General features: G+C 39.9%; 2 protein-coding genes across 6 annotated transcripts in view; one reads left to right on the forward strand and one right to left on the reverse strand.

The window, feature by feature from the left end:
* On the forward strand, positions 1-12,139 carry uba6 (ubiquitin like modifier activating enzyme 6). 3 transcript variants are annotated; one of them, XM_051384647.1, is made up of 32 exons: positions 1-58; positions 515-607; positions 812-906; positions 1,029-1,057; positions 1,201-1,295; positions 1,426-1,537; positions 2,165-2,245; positions 2,376-2,498; positions 2,697-2,820; positions 3,434-3,537; positions 3,660-3,722; positions 4,595-4,671; positions 4,806-4,872; positions 5,016-5,159; positions 5,353-5,499; positions 5,803-5,883; positions 6,009-6,086; positions 6,404-6,585; positions 6,800-6,905; positions 7,054-7,143; positions 7,237-7,317; positions 7,799-7,927; positions 8,037-8,088; positions 8,217-8,280; positions 8,369-8,438; positions 8,518-8,589; positions 8,682-8,805; positions 9,026-9,219; positions 9,326-9,453; positions 9,703-9,790; positions 9,932-10,026; positions 10,287-12,139. In XM_051384647.1, exons 2-32 carry the CDS (start codon positions 567-569, stop codon positions 10,426-10,428), a joined length of 3,078 nt encoding a protein of 1,025 aa, XP_051240607.1. In that variant the 5' UTR covers positions 1-58; positions 515-566; the 3' UTR covers positions 10,429-12,139. The 3 variants fall into 3 exon arrangements, with proteins under 3 accessions (XP_051240607.1, XP_051240608.1, XP_051240606.1); XM_051384648.1 differs by having other exon boundaries at positions 25-284; XM_051384646.1 differs by having other exon boundaries at positions 25-607.
* The window catches only part of polq (polymerase (DNA directed), theta), a 19,940-nt gene continuing 16,403 nt past the window's right edge, over positions 11,915-15,451 (reverse strand). For all 3 annotated transcript variants that reach the window (XM_051384641.1, XM_051384640.1, XM_051384642.1), the window contains exons 29-36: positions 14,929-15,029; positions 14,750-14,832; positions 14,553-14,654; positions 14,350-14,461; positions 13,785-13,909; positions 13,439-13,574; positions 13,244-13,350; positions 11,915-12,877 (exon numbers count right to left, since the gene is read on the reverse strand). In XM_051384641.1, the coding sequence (XP_051240601.1) occupies positions 12,764-12,877; positions 13,244-13,350; positions 13,439-13,574; positions 13,785-13,909; positions 14,350-14,461; positions 14,553-14,654; positions 14,750-14,832; positions 14,929-15,029 (880 nt within the window). In that variant the 3' untranslated portion in view covers positions 11,915-12,763. The remainder of the gene's footprint in view (positions 12,878-13,243; positions 13,351-13,438; positions 13,575-13,784; positions 13,910-14,349; positions 14,462-14,552; positions 14,655-14,749; positions 14,833-14,928; positions 15,030-15,451) is intronic.

A 15,451-nucleotide genomic window follows, 5' to 3' on the forward strand; every position in this document is an offset into this window, starting at 1 on the left:
CAAGTTTTTAACCAGTCACAACCATTCATTTGCTAAAGCTCGTCGCGCATACTGACAGGTAGCTACGATCGATTATTCGTTTAATTTCAGAAACACGTACAAAGAAAATGTCCACACTGATTAGCAGGAGGATGAAACTTAAAGTAGCCGTATTCTCTGGAGAGTTATTCGTAGCTCAACGCGTGTGTCATCACTTTTAACGAGTTCATGACAAATGTGTCCTCGCCACCGGCTCCAGGCTGCCAGCTAGCTGCTAGCTGCTAACGTTGAGCTTTCTTCAGCAGGTTCATATATTATGATTCAGCGTTATCGTGGTAGCTGTGATCTTTTAACTGTTACTATACGGCCCTGTCAGTTTTACCTTGGTGCACGACTGACTGACTGTCAGGTCAACAACATTGCTGACAACCAGCTAGAGTTAGTCAGCTTTATCAGTGAGTTAGCCGTTTAGCTTACAGCAGGGCGTTTCATATCTTTTTGTAATCGCTGTCTGTACTTTTATGTGTTTTGATAGGTATAGTCGTTATCTCTCAGACAGTTTAATTCCCCCCTCTTCCCCTCCCGGCATGGCTGCAGACTCGATGGAGATTGACGACTCTCTTTACAGGCAAGTCTACCCTTCATGCTGTCCAGTGTAATGTGGTCTCCCCCAAATAAAGCCCTAGAAACTACAGATAATGTTACACGGCAGTGCTGCGCTTCATGCTGCAGTCAGTACAGTTGAGGAACTTGGTGCTCCTGGCTTTTCCTTCTTTATGTGTCAAGTATTTTCCCCTCACACCTCCTCTTCCTTCCTTTTCCCTCTGTCCAGCCGCCAGCGATATGTGCTGGGAGACAGTGCTATGCACCAGATGGCCCAGTCCTCAGTCTTTCTCAGTGGAATGGGAGGACTGGGAATTGAAATAGGTAGGTTAAATATCACATTATTGCACACATTTAGTCTGATATATTTAGTGTCATGGTACTTAATATGTTCTGCATTGTCAGTTGTGGTTTGACACTAAACAACCTGACTTCTGGTTTCACAGCAAAGAATATTGTCCTGGCTGGTGTGAAGGTATGCACTTTCACTAAATATCATGATTGTCCAACACTGTGTCAGTATATAGTGTTTAAATGTGTGTTGTTGTGGGAGTAGCTCTTCCTGTGGCCTCAGTTATTATATATTTTGTGTGTGTGTGTGTGTGTGTGTGTGTATAGGCAGTCACCCTTCATGACCCGAAGCAATGTGAGACCTGGGATCTGGGCTCCAACTTCTTTATCCGCAAAGAGGATGTGTTGAGCCAGAGAAGGAGGTAAAATCTCTGAAATATCATACACTCACACATCTCCTGTAATTCATGCACATATGCAAACTCTTCTACCTCAATTTATTTGTCTCTTTTTACACATACTTATCCACCCTCTTTTACTTTTCTACCACAGGGTGGAGGCAGTGTGTCCTCGGGTTGCAGAGCTGAACCCTTATGTCCATGTCGACATGTCTTCCTCTGCTATGGACGACAACACTGATCTCAGCTTTCTCAGAGAGTATCAGGTGAGGTTTTGCCTTTCTGAATCTGAAATGTTGAATACTTTGCCCCAATATGTCAGTAAAATAGTTGTCATGCAGGTGCCAAGAAATTTGTGTTGGATGTAAGCGTGGAAACACCCAACGCCTGTAGTCTTGAATGGGGGCTGCAAAGTTTGTAATTTTCTCTTTCATATGTGATCAGCTTGGATTCATAGCAGCTTCAATATTTCCCAATAGAGGCAACATGTTGGTAAAAGTTTAAAAATGACAATAAAAACCTCTCAAACATTTTCTATTTCAGCATTATCAGCCCCATAGCTGTAAATTCAAATGCTCAGTTGTTCTGAATTGTCCTATTTCAACCAGTATGGATAAACACTACTTTTCTCTTAGGCAGTGGGGATGCTACAGTTTAAAGTCAAAATTTCAAAGGTCGTAATTGCCAAAACATCAATTAGGATTTGATCAAACTTTCAGGGATGATGTATTTAGTCACTGACTGGCCCTCGGGCTGTCTGCATTACCTGCTTACTTTATGTCATTGTTATCATTGTGATTTGGTTTTAGGTGGCAGGTTAGTTAAAACCTGAATTGTTATAGCTTCACTGCACTTCAGGTAACATTTAGTGTCTGCTCTGTTTTCTCCTCCAGTGTGTGATTCTGACTGAAACCAGATTAAGCCTACAGAAGAGAGTGAATGAGTTCTGCCACTCACAACAACCCCCCATCAGAGTAAGTCTACAGTGGCTATAGTGGATATATGTTACAAAGCATAAACTAAACCATATCTCACATATAGGAAACTCAAATAATACCCAAACCTGTGTAGTAACCAACCTGTTTTACCTCGTGCCCTTTCCAGTTCATTGGCTGTGATGCATATGGCATCTGTGTGCGGGTGTTTTGTGACTTTGGAGAGGAGTTTGAGGTGTCGGATCCCACAGGAGAGGAACCCAAGGAGACTTTCATCCAAACTATCACTCAGGTAATCTGAACTTCAGACATTCTTAGCAGTATTAAATTTAGTAAATCTAATAAGCAAGGTGGATTCGCCAGAGTTTTGCATGATGTAAAAATTAAATTCCTTAATTCATCTTTGGAAATGGGGCAATGAAAATATGAGCCCAGAGACAGTGCCTGCTTCAAAAAATATTTGATCTCCTTTTGAATTTTGACCGTTCAGGACAACCCTGGAGTGGTGACCTGCATGGACAACCAACCGCATGGCCTACAAACAGGCCAGAGTGTCGTTTTCAGAGAGGTCAATGGCATGGTGGAACTCAACGGCACCGCGCGGCAGGTTTCAGGTATTATTTCTACATTGTAGAAGTATAGTATATTTGATGTTTTCAGAGTTTTAATTTTAAAACACCAGCATACTTATCCAGTGATGTGGTTGAAGTTAATATTTATATAGGTAAAACAAATCATAACATACTGGGTCTATTATTTTTGTCATATTTTGAACTATTCCAAGATAGGGCTGCACAATTGATCAAATTATTATCACAACTGCAATATGCAAATTGCTGAAGCTGAATTTTTTTGATACAGGTAAAATGTGTGACAAAACAGCATTATAATGAAGTACTGTAGTCCTGCAGAGATGCCCTGACCTACAAAGATCCACATTTAAGATTTATTTGGTACAGACCTTAAAAAATTCACATCACCACGATTTTTAATATTTTGTTTAAAAAAATCTTAATTAAATTTCTGATTCAAAAATTATCATTCCCACACTAATCTATGCTATTGTACCGCCCTATTCCAATATATATGGTATGTAAGTAAGGTGACATAATAGTGTAATTAATAATCTAATCTAAGACATTTCTGTGTGTGTGTGTGTGTGTGTGTGTGTGTGTGTGTGTGTGTGTGTGTGTGTGTGTGTGTGTGTGTGTGTGTGTGTGGTATTAGTCCTGTCCCCTCACAGTTTTGCAATAGGAGACACATCCCAACTACAACCATATGCACATGGAGGTTTCTTTGTCCTGATGAAAACCCCTAAGACATACAGATTTGTAAGTTAACAAGTCATATCGACCAGAACTAAAACAGTTAAACAAAAAAACCCATACATTTCTAAACAGACATATATTCTTATGTGCGTGTGTCTCTGTGTTTATCCATTTATGTATTCCAGGAGACAATAGAGAGACAGCTGTGTGACCCTCAGGTGCTGACTCCAGACTTCAGTAAACCAGAGGTAAGAATTCAAAGCTGTTCATGGAGACTGCATCACAAAGTACTTTGGGCTTAACCCAGTTCTACAGTAAAGCTGGCTTACTTTACCAAGGCACATGACCAAAAATATAAACTATGCAGCATAACTTAATTCAGAGCAGGTTAAGTTTTGATTGGATAAAATCTACTAATCAATCAGCTTTCAGGAAGAATGGAGCCATCATACTTTCAGGATTAATTCCTTTGTGGCTGGAGACACACACTACCTTCACATTATATTTACAAGTGAAGGAGCACATATGTGTACCAGTCAGTTGGCTTCCTAGTATTCTCTGGCTGGGTGCTTTTCTTGCCTGGGTTAACAGAGCTTCATGATAACCAGCTTTTTGAGACAAGTTATCCAGATTTGCTAATGTTTTGATTTTAGTGAAGCCAGATATGTCAAAGATAGTTCAGTGAGTGAACAAAATCAGATTTCTTTGCTCATATGTGACTTAGATCTTGATGACAGAGTGAACAGCACAGATCACATGGAATCAGATTTTTTAAATTCTGATTCGGGCCACTTTCATATGGGGTCCAAATCAGATATGGGTCTGTTTTTGTGTCAGTGTGAACAGTCATATCAGAATTCATGTGTCTTTTACATCAATTAGGATAAACATTCGTCATGCAGGTCACTTCAGGACTGCGACCTGTTCATACTGGAATCTGATAGGCATATATATATAACTTAAACAGCCAGCCAAACAATCTGATCTGAGCAATAAATCAGAATTTAGCACAAAGGCTTGCAGTGTAAACATATCCTAAGTGAACCTTGCTATCTGATTTACAAACGCCTTTCTAACCAAGCAGTTTTCTCACAATCCTTTTTTAAAATCTGCCCATCAGGCCCCTCTCCAGATCCATGCAGCCATGTTGGCTCTAGACACCTTCCAGGAGCAGCACAGTAGACTTCCCAACATTGGGTAAGGAAAATATTTCTTTCTTGTTTTCCAATCTGCTGCCCTACTTTCTGCACCTGATGATATTATTTGTCTTGGCTGTGGTTTGAAATGTAAAAAAAATTCAGTTGTAAGCAGTTTCACTTTGATGCCATCAGGTGTTTACAGGATGCTGAGGTTTTACTGAAGCTAACCGAAGAAGTGAATGCAACTCTCAGGAACAAAGTAAGTGCTTTTCTTTTCTTTTCATCCCTTGTGATTAATTCTCTTGAACCTGCAAAGATGCACATAAATCCTCTTTGACAGGTTAAGCACACAGGAGCCCCAAAATATCTGATTGTTTTCCCTGCCTCTCTCCCTCGCTTCAGGCTTCTGTGAATCCAGAGTTGGTGCGCTGTTTGTCGAGAACAGCGAGGGGAACTCTTCCTCCGTTAGCAGCCGCTGTAGGAGGTCTAGCCAGCCAGGAAGTTCTTAAGGCCATCACAGGGAAGTTTGCACCACTGCAGCAATGGGTACGTTACTCAATTTGAACTGTAGACCTCCTCCAAAAGTGAAATGGTTCCTACTGATTGTTCACTAGCTCAGTCTACCCACTTTCTTTGTTGCAATGGAAATACTTTACTTTAATAGGTGTTCACAATTTTTGTATCTTTTTTTCCACCCAACTGTTAATATCATCTCCTTCTCGGTTTCTTCCATGTTTAGTTTTATCTTGATGCCATCGAGGTAGTCAAGCCACTTCAGTCTGTTTCCGCTGAGGAGTTTTTCCCAAGGGGAGACCGGTATGATGGATTACGAGCTTGCATTGGTGAATCAATGTGTCTAGAACTGCACAAGCTCAGGGTCTTCATGGTAAGGATGGTCCTGTACATAGAAAGCCTAATTTTACATTACATTATTTTAAAGATCCAGTGTGTAACATTGAGCATGATCCATTGGCAGAATTGGAATGTAATATTCATTGGTATGTATGTTTAGTTATGTTAGTGTATAATTACCTGAAAATAAGAACCATGTGTTTGTTACCTTATGATTGGGCCTTTACAAGTTTCAAAGAGGTTTTCAGTTGGTTTCAATCTGCAACTAAATCCTACACACTAATCCACTAGTTTAAGGTTTATGTCCAAATCAATCCTACAATGTGTTCACTTCCAGGTGGGCTGTGGTGCCATTGGCTGCGAGATGCTGAAAAACTTTGCCCTGCTTGGAGTGGGGTTGGCCAAGAGCTCAGGAGAGGTGGGCAGTCTTTCTGTGTTTCCTCTTCTCTGTATGACTGTATTTCTTTATGTTTTGCAATATATTTCATTGCTTGGTGGTATGTATTTAGTGAAACCATGCACTTGGCATCTGTCAATTCTCAGGTATGCATCACAGACCCAGACCTTATAGAAAAATCCAACCTCAATCGTCAGTTTCTCTTCAGACCACATCATATACAGGTGAATAGATGTCCACTTCCTAACCCTTCTTTTTGTTTAACCATGGATTAACTCAACCTAACTCTTAATGTAGGTATATATGTAACCTTTGTAAATTGGGAAGATATTTAATGCAATATTTATATACTTTTACTAGTTGCTAAAATTGTGTCTGTTCTGCTGTGTATTATGTAAAAAAAATATTAAAAAAAATATCAGCTCAAACTGGCAGATACTCAGACAAAAGCAATTACAATCAGATCATCAAAAAGAAACTTGATTGTAATAAACCACACAGACATTTACACACACTCTTTTCCGGTCCTCCCGTGTCTCAGAAACCGAAGAGTACCACAGCAGCAGAAGCCACTCACGATATCAACCCAGACCTGCACGTGGATGCTCATCTTAACAAGGTGTGTCCGGCTACTGAGAGCATCTACAATGACTCATTCTATTCCCGCCTGAACCTTGTGGTCACTGCGCTGGACAACGTGGAGGCTCGGAGATATGTGGACAGGTTGGTGCAAATATGAAAGTTACACAATCAATACTATCTAAAGCATCCAGATGATTTTAGTTAGTTTCCCTCACTAACTGAACCCACCCCTCATCACAAACCTAGAGAGAGAGGATGCTTAAGAGTGAATATAAGAGTTGGGAAGGTACTTTATGAAACATTTACTCATTTGGCCAACAACTGATATATGTTTCTGTCTGTATTTATTTTTCAGCCGGTGTGTATCCAACCAGAGACCTCTACTGGACTCTGGCACCATGGGAACTAAAGGACACACAGAAATCATTGTGCCAAATTTGACAGAGTCCTACAATAGCCATGTGAGTATATGTGTTTGTGTGTGACCATGTTTGTGTTTTTTGCTCTTGTTTATTTCCTTCATTATCTCAGTCCAGTAGTAGAACTGCTTAATAGACACAGACATTAGTCCTTACAGTGCTCTTAAATATATCCTCCTTTGCTTACCAGAGGGACCCCCCAGAAGAGGAGATCCCATTCTGCACTCTGAAGTCTTTCCCTTCTGTCATAGAGCACACCATTCAATGGGCCAGAGACAAGGTGAGTCTGCCCCAAACCCTTCAAATCCTAATTTTTGACAGTATGTGTCAGTGTACTTTCCAAATCTTAAACTTTTTCTTCGTTTTTGTCTAGTTTGAGAATGCGTTTGTCCACAAGCCCTCCATGTACAACTCGTTTTGGCAGACCCACCCCTCGGCTGAAGTTGTGCTACAGGTAAGACCTGAAGTGTTGCTCTGACTTATTATAAGTAGTGCTGGGCGATGTACCTGTTTTAATATCCTATATGATATAAATTTATAGCATAGCTGAAACAACTGCTATTACTCATTTGTTTCTTCCTTGTGCAATGGAACATTTGAGAAATATCTACTTGAATACTTGAGTATTTTATGTCAGTTTATAATGTTTATGCATACCCTTCTTTCTAATGGTTATAACTTGTGAGGCCAAGAAAAAACTAATAAAAAGTAATCAAAGCCTTCAGTGTATACTGTATATACACCGATCACCCATAACATTATGACCACCTGGCTGATTGGTGTATGATGGCATTAAACTATTTTTATATTCTGTGTATTCCTGTTTTTTTTTGTGTTGATCTATGCCAGCAATGTAATACTTAATAACTGTGTGTGTGTGTGTGTGTGTGTGTGTGTGTGTGTGTGTGTGTGTGTGTGTGTGTGTGTGTGTGTAGAGGATGCAGGCAGGGGAAAGTCTGGAGGGGTCATTCCAGGTCATCAAGCTGCTGAGCAGGCGGCCAAGCCAGTGGGAACAGTGCATCACTGTTGCTCGTCTGAAATTCGAAAAGTATTTCAAGAGAAAGGTAATGAGTCTGAAAATACACATTCACTAAATGGATTGTATGTATATGTGTGTCGGTGCAACTTCCACAATATAAGCAGTGTTTACATGTTACTGATGTTTTTTTGCAGGCCCTACAACTCTTGCACTCTTTCCCCCTGGACACAAGGTTAAAAGATGGAAGTAAGTTTTTCTCAAACACATGTATACCTATAAAGTTACCAGACGAATTCACAATAATTTATAATAATACAGTACTTTTTAACGACTTAAAGCACAGAATATATTTAAATTATTCTTTCTTTCCTTAGGTTTGTTTTGGCAGTCCCCGAAAAGACCTCCAGCACCTTTAGATTTTGACTTGAAAGATTCTTTGTGAGTATGCTCATATTACAGCGTAAGCCTTTCTAGCATTTTATGTTTCATATCTAAGCTAGCCAAAACCCTCCTCTTTTCCCATCAGGCACTTCACTTTCATTGTCAGCACTGCCCGGCTCTTCGCAGGGATTTATAATATCCCTTACTCAGAAAAGGTAGGTCACGTACACTCTTGCATACACTCTGTCAAGCACACACTTACTCACTGACTTACGCACTTGCCTTCTTTCCCAGGATCTTTCTGAAGAGGCGGTGACCAGGATTCTCTCAGATGTCAATATTCCTGAGTACAGGCCCTCAGAGAAAGTAAGCTCCTCCACTGATGTGGTCTTTGTTTTCTATCGGAGTGTAAAACAAAATCCTAATCTTGATGATTGTTGCGGATATGTCCCTTCCAGTCTATAGTGACGGACGAATCGGCCAAGAAGCCTGATCAGATAAAGATGCCTCTCAGCAGTGAAGAGGAGAGGGAGGCCATCACACAGCTGGAGCAGGCCATTGCTACTGACAGTGTCACAGCAGGTTCGCTGTTAAAGAAACGCATAACAAAATTACAACAAATATTCAGCAGGAAGATTTGTAAAAGGACACTCAAGAGGACTGCTACATTTTAAATCTGAAAGACTGATATTGAGTTATATTCATTACAGCAGTGTAAATAATTAGAGAACATACACTCTCTTTTCTGATCCTATTAACTGCTTTTAATAATCATCGATGATGTCTGTGCTTTCACATATAGAGAGGTTACAGTTGAGTCCACTGCAGTTTGAAAAGGACGATGACAGCAACGGTCACATAGACTTTGTCGCATCAGCATCTGCTCTCAGAGCCAGGATGTACTCCATCGAGCCAGCCGACAGACTCAAGACCAAACGCATCGCCGGCAAGATCATACCCGCTATTGCCACGGCAACAGCTGCTGTGGCTGGACTGGTGAGAAGTTTGACATTTTTGCCATATTTTCATGGTTAAACATGGTGTGTTTATTTTGAAACACCTTTAAAAACACATATTGGGCATTTTCAATTCATGTACTCAGGTGGCCCTCGAGTTGATCAAGGTGGTTGGAGCCTACGAGTTTGAATCTTTCAAAAACTGCTTCTTTAACTTGGCCATCCCTGTAGTGGTGCTCACTGAGCCTGCCACGGTTAAAAGGACACGGATCAGGTAAGGGCATATCTATATTTATCAAGCTCACTGTCTCTCACACTGCTTAAAGGTGATAAAACACCTGGCAAGATAGCAGTGCTGTTTTGACTCGATCTATTACATGTATGACCACCGTACTATTATTGACACATCACAGAAGCAAAGTAAAAATTCCAGCTACAAGATGGCATCAAATGCAGGATCTTTAGCCATATTTCATTATTATTACAATGTAATGTTGTGACTGTTCAATTATGTCTTTTCCAGGGACAACATCTATTTCTCCATCTGGGACTGTTGGACTATCTTTGGCCATGAGGACTTCACTCTCTCGGACTTCATGAATGCAGTCAGGGTGAGAACCGTTTACACGTATTGTACTTTTTTGGTGTATTAGCAGTTTAGATACAGTTACAGCATTGTCGTATTTAAAGGTTTTTATTTGCTTCTTCATTTTTTCTTTTTTTTATGATGATGATTGGTTGTTTTATTTCAGGAAAAGTATGGAATTGAACCCACTATGGTTGTCCATGGTGTGAAGATGCTGTATGTGCCTGTGATGCCTGGACACTCAAAGAGACTCAAACTAACGTAAGTGTTTATTGATTTTCCCATTTTTATACAGATACTCTATTTGTCCTCTGTGTGTGTGTGTGTCTGTGTGTGTGTGTGTCAGCCCCGACATACAGATTAGCAGCTCTTGACACAGACAAGCATAGGAGAATGATAGTAACCTGGATTGCTACGTTTTTTTTATAGAGACCAAACCTCACTCCCTAACTCTGGAATTGAAATGATTCATCCCTTGTTTAATGAACAGATGCACTAACCTTGCCTCTGACTCTCTGTAGGATGCAGAAGCTGATCAAGCCATCAGTGGACCGCCGCTACGTTGACCTCACTGTGTCATTTGCTCCAGAAGCAGATGGAGACGATGACCTCCCCGGTCCTCCAGTCAGGTACTACTTCAGCCGCAACGGAGAGACGCCCTGACACCTTCCTATATGTCGTCCTCAAACCTCTTGTGTCCTTACTTCCCTTCTTTCATGTAAATTGTTATATCCTAATAACCTAGGCCAGGGCCAAGAGCTTTTCCCCCCAGGATGTTATCTGACAAGGGCAAAGCTCCTGGCCTCAGCTCCCTCCCCCCCGTGATTCATGGAGCAAGGAAAGGCCAGTCCTGGTCCCAGTTTTTCTTGCTCCAGATCTAGCCAGTGGAACACGAGGCTGCTTGAGTAGCACTTAACTGTACCTGTGTACATATATTTTCTGTTTTCTACTCTGGTGAAATGCACAGTTCTGCCTGTGTCAATGCCTTAATTGATTAATAACCTTTTTCTGTTTGTGGCAGTGAGTCTGACTAAAAAAACTATGTTTACAGAAACCTGCATACCCCCAACACATTAGTCTAATTTCTGTATGAGTCTGCTAGGCCCTAAAGGGGACGGTGTGGTGAAGTGGATTTGTAGTTGGAAGGCATCACTTCTTCTTCAGAGTCCTCTCATTGGCTTTGAAATTGCCAACCACAGAATTTGCCAGTTGTTGGTCACCTCCCCTTGTATAAACGACTGAAGCCAATATTTGTTGTATAATTTAGAGGTGCAAAAAGGTCAGTGGACAACGGCGAAAACCACCAAAGATACTGATTATCATTGTGTGTGCAGATGATTGTTCTCTTATGATCATTTTGGCTGCCTCATAAAAACACATTTATATCATGGGGTATGGGTAATACCCAAACATTAAAGAGCAACACAGCAGCAGCGTCTTGATGGGCTTCATCACGTCAACATCACTGTCCTATTGATGAGCATCAACACTTCAAACGAACAGTCATTTTATCACATTACTCTGTGTAATGACAGCACTGACATAAGTTAACACCTTTTGGATAAACAATATGTCCATTAGATTAAGTAGTGGCATGAGTTCAACGGCTATTTCACACAAAAAAGGCCTTTTTTGACATCTGTACCAACATCTGCGATCACACTCCTACTGTTTTAAAACATCTTTTTTGTTTGTTTGTTTTTTAAAGAAGGAAAAAAAAGTCTTGTTCATCAAAAGCTGTTCATGATTTATTTGTTGTATTTGTTTATGGATGTGTGTCCATGACATGTATTTATTTACTTGTTACTCATTTTTGTCACTTTTTTGTGTCAAACTGAGCCTGTGTTGATGAACTCTGTTGAGTCATGGTGCACTGGTTAATTGTGAATCAGTAATGAGAAAAGGTCACCCTAAAAAGGTGTTTATCCAGGTGTGTAAATCCCCCTTTTATTAAGTTCAAGTTGAAGGTTGTGAAGAGGGTCACTGAAATAGTCTGCATTGGCTTATATTGGCAATATTGAATGGAATCATTTAAAAATCTTACTTTTTGTATTGAGGTTATTGAGGTCCACCTGCAGAGCACTAACAGGTCATCATCTATGTCTTCAAAATAATTACGACTAAAGTCACACATACACACACAAAATGCTTCTTGGACGACATTTATTTTTCTCCCCATAACCAGAGGTGGTGATTTTCGCTTTGCACAGAAAATGTCTATCATAGTGACAACACTTCTTGTGCAGTGAATGTCATAAGTGTAAAATAAAACGTTAACGAGTGACAATGATAATGATGTATGTTCTTGTGACAGCCAACCAATCAACCAACGGTCCAATAAAATGTGAGATTTCAGGATGTCCTCAAGACTAAAGCTGCTCCGTGTCTTTATTTTAAATGGATCACAGTAGAGCTGAAACGATTAGTCAATCGACAGGAAAATAACGGGCAACTATTTTGATAATCGATTAATCGTTTCAGCCTTTTTTTTCAAGCTAAAATTGTGAGAAAACATTCTCCTGTTCGAGCTGATTTCCTTTGTCAAATATCATTGTAAATTGAATATCTTTGGGTTTTCTTTGTACCATCATCTTGAGCTCTGTTTGGCATTTTATCAGTGTTTTTTAACATTAAACAGTTAATTGACAAAACAATCAGCACATTAATCGATGATGAAAATAATTGTTGCAGCCACATGCTTTCAAAAAAAACAAAACATTTCATCTTATTATATAACATTGAATATCATGTGTTAAAATCTCATGACAAATGTATAATTTGTTACACTATACACTGAAAAACAAAATTATAAATACATTTTGAAAGTTCATTTAGAGCACATTGTGCAATCACAGGCTGTGAGTTTCTTACATTTCATTATTAATGTAGTGATTAAAAAAAATATTGATTTTAGTACAAATTATTAGTATTGATGTAGTAAAGAACCTTAAACCATAAACTGCATTTCATTTCAATATCAAACATCATAACATTGGCATTATATATCTAGGTCCTGTAAGTTGCCCCAGCTGGGTCCCACCTTGACTTTGGCCTTAAGCTTTACATATAGTTTTACTGCGGTCTCCATCTCCCTCTTGACTATCTGAGCAACCTGATAGGAAGACAAAAAATTATGTATATATGTGGTCTTTTCCAGAATGTGTTCTGCTGTTTCTCCACAATAAAAAACATGTAGGAAATGCACTACATTAAAGTAGAAATCCATCAAAAAACAGGTATTTGTTTTCTCTTATCACAGGTCTATCAAGTACTGTAAACAAAGATGTCAGTTTTCAGTGTTAATTAAATGTCTCAAATTCAAGCGATCATATCATGCCTGTCTGTTACTAACCTACTTTGTTGGCCTAGAAAAAAAATCCCTCAGATGAAAATCTCACATACACTGTTTTAGATCTACTCAGTGTCAAACTTTCTGTAAACACATTTACCAAATGCTGACACCTGCTAATTTTCATACCTGTATGAGGTCTTCCTCTGTGGTTTCATAGATGAGCTCATCATGCAGCTGCAGGACAAAGTAGGCTCCTCCGAGTTTAGACTTCCCAGCCCTGCGGTGATTACTGGCTGTGTAACGGACACCATTTTGATATCATCAGGCATCATCTCTTTCTGCGTGTTTATAAAGAATGGGAAGAGGTTAAGATTAAGTCACCTGCGTGTGTGTGCTGGTGAGAGAGTGGTGCTGCAGGATATGTTTTTCTGAGTTGTTTCTGGATGTTCACAGTGGCAAGTTTAACAATGTCTGCTGCTGAACCCTGTACAGTTGTGTTCACTGCCTGACGCTCTGCCTAGAGAGAGAGAGAGAGAGAGAGAGAGAGAGAGAGAGAGAGAGAGAGAGAGAGAGAGAGAGAGAGAGAGAGAGAGAGAGAGAGAGAGAGAGAGAGAGAGAGAGAGAGAGAGGCTATGAAATAGGGAATAAATCAAAAGAACCACATGAACTTTCCATTCCACAGCTTACAAATAAATTCAGGCAACTTCTGATGGACAATCACGCTTACGTGTCCTTTGGCGTGCGTGTTGCTGTTAGTGATCCCAGGTAGGTATCTCCTACGGCCCATCAGAGTCTGAACATAACCGTTCTTTATACAGTTCTTCACGGTTTCTTTAAGAAAAGCATTGATCCCTGAAACAAGACAGGACAGGTTAAATGGACTTTATCCATTTGTGTGGGCACTAATTCAATTGCTTGTTTGTTTCATAGTATGAGCATGATACTTTTAGACGTTCAGGTAAAGCAAAGCGTAACACAAATGTATTATTAACAGCTTAGTTGTTTATGGGAGGGAGAAAGTATTGGTAGTATCGGCAGATACTTTAAGGTTGTGTTATTGGACATGAAAGTGTTATTGAGCCGTCCCTTACTAGCACCCTCTTATACAATTTTTACATATACATACATATACATTCATAACTTTGATATAGATGTCCACAGTACAAAAAAATTAAAAACAATACATGTAGTTACATTTTGAACAATTGAAGCTTGTGTATGTAGAGCCATAAACTTACATATATAGATAGAATAGAATATAAGGAGTTCATAAAATGAGTAGAAGTGTGTACCTTTGTATCTGGCCTTGAAACTCTCTATGTAGCAAGCTGCGTCGTTCTCCTCCACTCCCATTTGCTCCCCCAAAGACTTGGCTCCCATCCCATAGATAATGCCATAGCAAATCTGAAAAGACCAATGCATGTGCACATCGGTGAGCTTAGCAGTGAGAACGTAAGTGTGTCCATGTTATCTTCTCTTTCCTGCATTGTTTTACCTGTTTTGCCTGTTGTCTGAGATTGTCGTTGACAGACTCTGGGTCGACACTTTTCCACTCAGCGGCAATGCAGCGAAACACGTCTGCTCCACCATTCAGCACCTGGCGACACACAGTTTCATCATTTATTTACCTTTTTCATTCATGTTAGTTATATGATGTTTTCTTGCTATTCGCTGTGCGTCTAAGCCACTGACCTGCAGAAGGCGTTGGTCCCTGGACAGGTGAGCCAACACTCTCAACTCCAGCTGGGAATAATCAACTGCCAATATCATCCCACCTACAGTACAGCACAGGAGGACACAGCTGAAGATAAAACAGCCCAAGACAGAAACCGTGTTGACCCCACACAAAGCAACAATATCATCATAGTAACCTGAAAAAGGTACGAAGGCATGTCTCATGCTGACAGAGAAGGCCTGGCCTTGTTCTGCGCTGCCGGCTGCAACTGAAGGTACCACAGAACGTCTCCTCGTTCTGTAACAAGGACAAACTTATTCCATCTTTGAATTCTTACCATACATCAACCCTTGTCAACTTTGGAGAAAACCCACAGAATTAGCATGTAACATTATGCATCAAGTTTATTTTTCACTTCCAAGTACCTACTGACTCATCATCTGGCTTTAATAATTGGCACTTGTGTGTATTGTATAATAATCTGAGTTTCTACTGTAGGCTGTGACTCAATTTTAAAAATCTGTCAAAAACCAACATTGCTTTTATAGCAAACCATGACTTGCATTGCAATGAAGTGTTATAGGCGGATTATTATTGCTAGTGTTTGTATATATTTCCACATCACACTATATGTATGTAGTATATTATGAATATCAGCATGGAAGAGCGTAGACACATCACAGACAAACAAATAGTACAGTATAGTTGCCTTAGATCAA

This window comes from Dicentrarchus labrax, unplaced genomic scaffold, assembly GCF_905237075.1.
Source record: "Dicentrarchus labrax unplaced genomic scaffold, dlabrax2021, whole genome shotgun sequence".
Taxonomy (NCBI): domain Eukaryota; kingdom Metazoa; phylum Chordata; class Actinopteri; family Moronidae; genus Dicentrarchus; species Dicentrarchus labrax.